The 5648-nt window shown below is 39.9% G+C and overlaps 1 protein-coding gene across 1 annotated transcript in view; it reads right to left on the bottom strand.

Moving 5' to 3' along the window:
* LOC135104626 (muscle segmentation homeobox-like) overlaps positions 1 to 3811 on the bottom strand; it is a 54227-nt gene extending 50416 nt beyond the window's left edge. Inside the window, exon 1 of the mRNA XM_064012156.1 lies at positions 3766 to 3811. Within this exon, the coding sequence (XP_063868226.1) occupies positions 3766 to 3811 (46 nt within the window). The remainder of the gene's footprint in view (positions 1 to 3765) is intronic.
* Positions 3812 to 5648: the final 1837 nt, after the last annotated feature.

Raw genomic sequence — 5648 nt, forward strand, 5'->3', positions numbered from 1 at the left:
AAAATAGCCAGGACGCCTACAAGTGCCAATCCCCGTGTTAAAACATACGTATGCGCTTATGTCAACTCATTATTATTTTTCATGAACTTACCTGCTTGTAAAAGCAGGTACGACGTATATGAACAAATGAATATATAAATGAATAGATAAATTGATTGATATTTGAATAATCAAACAAACATTAAATAAATGAAATAATGGAAAAATATCAACACTAGTAGTACGTATCTACATTTTGTGTGTATCTATCTGTGTATCATCTAGGTGTTTTATCTATTGGCACTCTTATCTATCTACTAGTACTACTACTACTGCTACTACTACTACTACTACTACTACTACTACTACTACTACTACTACTACTACTACTACTACTACTACTAATACTACTACTACTACTACTACTACCGCACACTATAAAGCTCCACATTCTCCGCTGCAACGCACGTCACTTTATGGAACACTGTTAAGCTGATGCTGTGTTTTACGTGATATGTTTCTGGTGTATCAGCAGTTTTCTCTCACTCGTGTAATTTATATTTTACTTTTATACTCTGCTTAGATGTTCATTTTACTTTTTCCTATTTGAACTGTCTCATTTTTCCCTCGCGTTTTTAAGTATCATTTTCACATTTTTTTTTCTGTGTATCTTCTTTTTCTCTTCTCTTATTTCACCTGCTGTTAAAATTCAGGGATGTGTTTTTTTCACCAACGTTAAGAACACCTGTAAATCAACCTGTAATCTAGCAACACTGACCTGTCGCTTCAGTGATAAAAAAAATATTGAGGCTGATGGGAAGTATATATAGTAAAAAAGAAAAAAAAATCCTTTCCTACGTGATATTGCCTGCGGGGAAAAAATGTAAAAAAGAAGTGTATCAATATTTTTTTTTTTTTTAGTTTACATCCAAAAAAACTACTTTGGATTTTTTTTCCTTTTTGGTGAGGGAGAGTTTACGTGTATATCGATTAAAATGTGTACGTTCTGGGTATGGTCTTTGGTGTAGTCATGGTGGTTGTGAGTTACGTACGTGTTAAAAGGGTTTTTGTACTCTTGTGCTTTTTAGTTATTTTGTGGTTGATTTTGTCTGCGATTCTTTACATTGTTAACGAGTGCATATGGCTTAGTTCTTTTGTGTTTATCCTATGTTCGTCACGTTTGATTTCGCTTACGATTCATTATAGTAGCAACATGAATGGTAGTTCTGTTTGTTTCAGTGCTTGTCAAGTTTGAATTTGTCTCCGACTCATTACAGTGCTAATATGAGTCCTTGTAAGTGTACAATTCTCTCTCTCTCTCTCTCTCTCTCTCTCTCTCTCTCTCTCTCTCTCTCTCTCTCTCTCTCTCTCTCTCTCTCTGTCTCTCTCTCATCGCTTGTTCGTGCATGTCTACACATTTTTTTTGAAAGTCTTGTTTGTACTTATCGGTTTTAACGTTCTCTCTTCCGGTTGACTTATTTAAGCATTTCGGAGAGAGAGAGAGAGAGAGAGAGAGAGAGAGAGAGAGAGAGAGAGAGAGAGAGAGAGAGAGAGAGAGAGAGAGAGAGAAAAATGTGGCGTTCCGGGAGGGTTGAGGAGGAGTAATGTGCGGGGTCATGAGGGGAAAATTTATGCTTCTCATGGGGAGAATTTATATCGGTTTGGAAAAGTTATGAGGTCCGGAAACTTCCTTGGTATTGATCAGGTCTGTGTTAGCCTTGGTGTGTGTGTGTGTGTGTGTGTGTGTGTGTGTGTGTGTGTGTGTGTGTGAGAGAGAGAGAGAGAGAAAGAAAAGTTGATTATTTATGTATAAGGAAGAGTATATGTATTAAGAGTGTGTCAATATAGGATTAAAAGACAATGAGGTTAAGTATTTTCTTTTTTTTTGTGTGTGTACTTACATATTCATAAGTTTTAATTCATCGCACACACACACACACACACACACACACACACACACACACACACACACACACACACACACACACACACACACACACACACACACACGGGGACACAGGCACGCAGACACAGGCACGCAGACACACACACACACACACACACACACACACACACACACACACACACACACACACACACACACACACACACACACACACACACACACACACACTTGCAGATTAGTTGAGTTACCGAGATAAAGTGTTCAATATGCTGTAAAGAAAACAGTAAATTTCAAGGATAACTGTAGTAAGCACTGTACATCAACCGGAATAGCTCGAATGTAAATGTTTAGACAGTCACAGGGTCACTTTTTCCTCTTTCTATGGCAAAAGTTGCTGCCTTTTATTCTCATTAATTAATTAATTAATTAATTAGTTGATTGATCATTACTGTTACTCTCCTTTGGTTGGTATAGTGCTTGAATCTTGACTATAAAAATTGTTAGGTTCCTTGTTGGGGCAATACGTTCTCTCTAACCCATCGTTCTTCTTTCCCTCATGCGTAGCACAGACTTGCTCGGCAGACTGAGACTGAGACTCAGACGAGACTAGACTAAAAAATTAGCAGTTTGGTAAAGCCCACACACTTTCTTCTAGTATCCTTCACCCCATTCTTTTCACTCCATCTTTCCATCTTTCTGTCTCCTCTTCTCTCTTCTACTTCGCCCACCCTTTCTCTAAATGCATAACATATCTCCTTAATTTAAGAACATTCATCTAGGATTAAAATTCTGAGAAGACGCCTCAGAGTAATGTAGCATTATTTTGTTGATATATTCAATGATGGTTCAAGTGCTTTGTCATCTATTATTATTATCTTTTGCTCTGTATTGGTAGGACTGTTCTTTCTGTGTGTGGAAGCAGACGTGTATGTTATTTATATGTAACATTGTTCTTCGTAGGCTGTGTGGCTACGATCGTGTGTGAACTCACTAGTTTTTACTGTTAATTTTTTACGTTCAAGGATCAATAACTCAGTAGTGTAGTTTCCCCTTCAAACAACCTCTTGAAAGTTTTTTGTTATCGTTGCTTCCCTGATATAGAAAACTGTATCTTGTGTACTGGTGAGTGGGTAACTTGGGTGTTTTATTTTTCTAAGCATGAGTGCCACTTAACTTGCCTATACGGTTTAGTGACGAAAAAGACGATAGTAATTAACCACTTAAATGCATTTCGATCGTACTAGTTCATCTGGCTTATTATTCTTCATATATTTCTCGGTTAATGAGTCAAAATCTAGGCCGTGATGCTTCGTTTTTCTTACTTTTATCAAGCTCAGTTCTTCAGCGCCCATCACGCTAAAATGGATTTCCTTGGATCTTCGATTTCTGATATACTCATTGGATGCGAGCTTCCACTCTCCCTAGCGCGCACACACGGCTTTCCTGAGTGTTTGTACGTGATGGATTATTCTCTACGATCTTGATGCCACACTGATGTCAATTTTGCGTGTGAAATATTTAAAAATGAAGAAGAAGAGGCATTTGTGGAGAAAAGAGTGGTAGGCACGAGGCAAACAGACAGTATCATTGACATGGTGTTCATCACTTGGCTCGAGGAACGTGGAGTGAGGCATGAATTACACAAATTTCATCCCGCAACTTGTAAAGTAAACCAAACGAAGCGTAAATCTGCTGAACTGGTTTAATATGTGTATTTTGACAATTTTCCCTCTTATATAAATTGTCACAAAGCTTTAGCCTTCTTGCATCGACGATGAACGTATACTTTAAAGGCATTTCAATAATTTGAGATCTAATGCTATAAATATCACCGTGGTATTATGAGATCAGAACACAATCCAGCGATATTGGATCTTTACCTTGAACTGTTGACGCTGCTTCACCAATGATTCTGGCATAACCCATCGCCTGACAATTAGATGGTGCGTCAGGGCCCTACTTGGTAGGGAAGTGGACGGTACATGTATTAGTGTGATAGGCGCTTAACTTGTATTTATTGTTCCACACCTCTTGTCGCTCTTACCTATCAAGGCTTTCGTTTCGAGAAACTAAATCTCTTCAAAATTTTTGAATTTGTTTTCTTAACGATTTTGGTCCTCCTTTTCCTCTTCCTCTTCCTTTTCCTTTTCCTTTTCTCCTTTTCTCCTCCTCCTCCTCCTCCTCCTCCTCCTCCTCCTCCTCCTCCTCCTCCTCCTCCTCCTCCTCCTCCTCCTCCTCCTCCTCCTCCTCCTCCTCCTCCTCCTCCTCCTCCTCCTCCTCCTCCTCCTCCTCCTCCTCCTCCTCCTCCTCCTCTTCCTCATCATCATCATCATGTAGTCGTTGGTAGAGGCGGTAATGGCCACGTAATCATAATGAGAAGCCATTAAACCAAAGCTTGGTGTGGCTTGTAATATTCCCTTGTTTCTGGCATCTGTCACCACCGCTGTTCACATTCTGTGCCCACTGGAGCATTCTGCAACGATTCATTACCATCCACTTTGTTCCTCAGACATATCAGCCGTTTTCTTGTTGTGTATTCCCCTAAATAAATCACCAGTAGACGCTAATATGGCCGCCGCCAGCAGCTTCAGCAAGTGTCGTCTGCTATAACCTACCTCCGGACACAGATCACTCAAATCATGATCCGGATCACTGAGATCAGGGTAAATCCTGATGAAGATGTAAAGAGAACACGGGCCGCGCGGCCAGATCATTGATCTGAGACGGATCACGGTAAATAGAAGACGCCTAAGTACTAAATCCACTGATCTCTTATTTAATAGTGATCAATGGCTACCTTTTAGCAGGATTGGCTGTCTGCGTTCCCCGCTGTCTGCACTCTCTCTCTCTCTCTCTCTCTCTCTCTCTCTCTCTCTCTCTCTCTCTCTCTCTCTCTCTCTCTCTCTCTCTCTCTCTCTCTCTCATTCCTATCAATTCAATTAACTTTAGTTTCTACAAACCATAGCACTGATTCACGTGCAACAGTGAGTTATTTCTCGTCATTTCAAGTTATTGTGACTACGACAGCATCGCTTGATTGAAGTGGTGTGCATTATTGTGTAAGATTTCTGCCTGACGTACGATGTAACACGTGACGATATTACTAGTATGCAAGTGTGTTCAAATATAACATTGTGACTTGCGACGACCCCCATGCGATGTACGATAATGGCGGTGAACGAACGATAACAGCCGCCACCTCATGCGCGATTAACGTGCCTGATGTCCCGTCACCACTTACGCAGCTGCGAGAAAAGTCATACAGTATTTCTCAGCACTGCCTGATTCACGAGTGCAGTGCTTGACGCCCGCTAACGCTTAACAAAAATACTTATTGTTGAGTGTTTTATATTCTTTCCTTTTCTTTTTCTCTATGTTTTCATTTTTCACATTAGTTATGTAAGTTTTATCCTTTATATCCTCATCGACTGATATGCCTGTTTGAGAATTATCGGCTGCAGGTAAGATTGGCAACGATCACTTCAGCGACTCATCCTTCCCGTTGCACATGAAGGGAAAATGACCCAGACTTGTATCACACTAAGCGTTCCTGGACAGCAGAGTAAATGGCTTACTATACTAAGGAAATATTTCAATCTTCCACATTACAGTGGGACATTATAGTGGGACAATAGGCACATTACTAATAATGTCAGGGAAAACGCTTAATTGTTATGGATTAAAAATAAGAAGGATCGAAAGCTATATAGGGATGAATTTGACCTTGGAAAGAAAAAAAGAGAACTGCTTACTTTACCGAAAA

The sequence above is a fragment of the Scylla paramamosain genome, chromosome 11 (assembly GCF_035594125.1).
Source record: "Scylla paramamosain isolate STU-SP2022 chromosome 11, ASM3559412v1, whole genome shotgun sequence".
Lineage (NCBI taxonomy): Eukaryota > Metazoa > Arthropoda > Malacostraca > Decapoda > Portunidae > Scylla > Scylla paramamosain.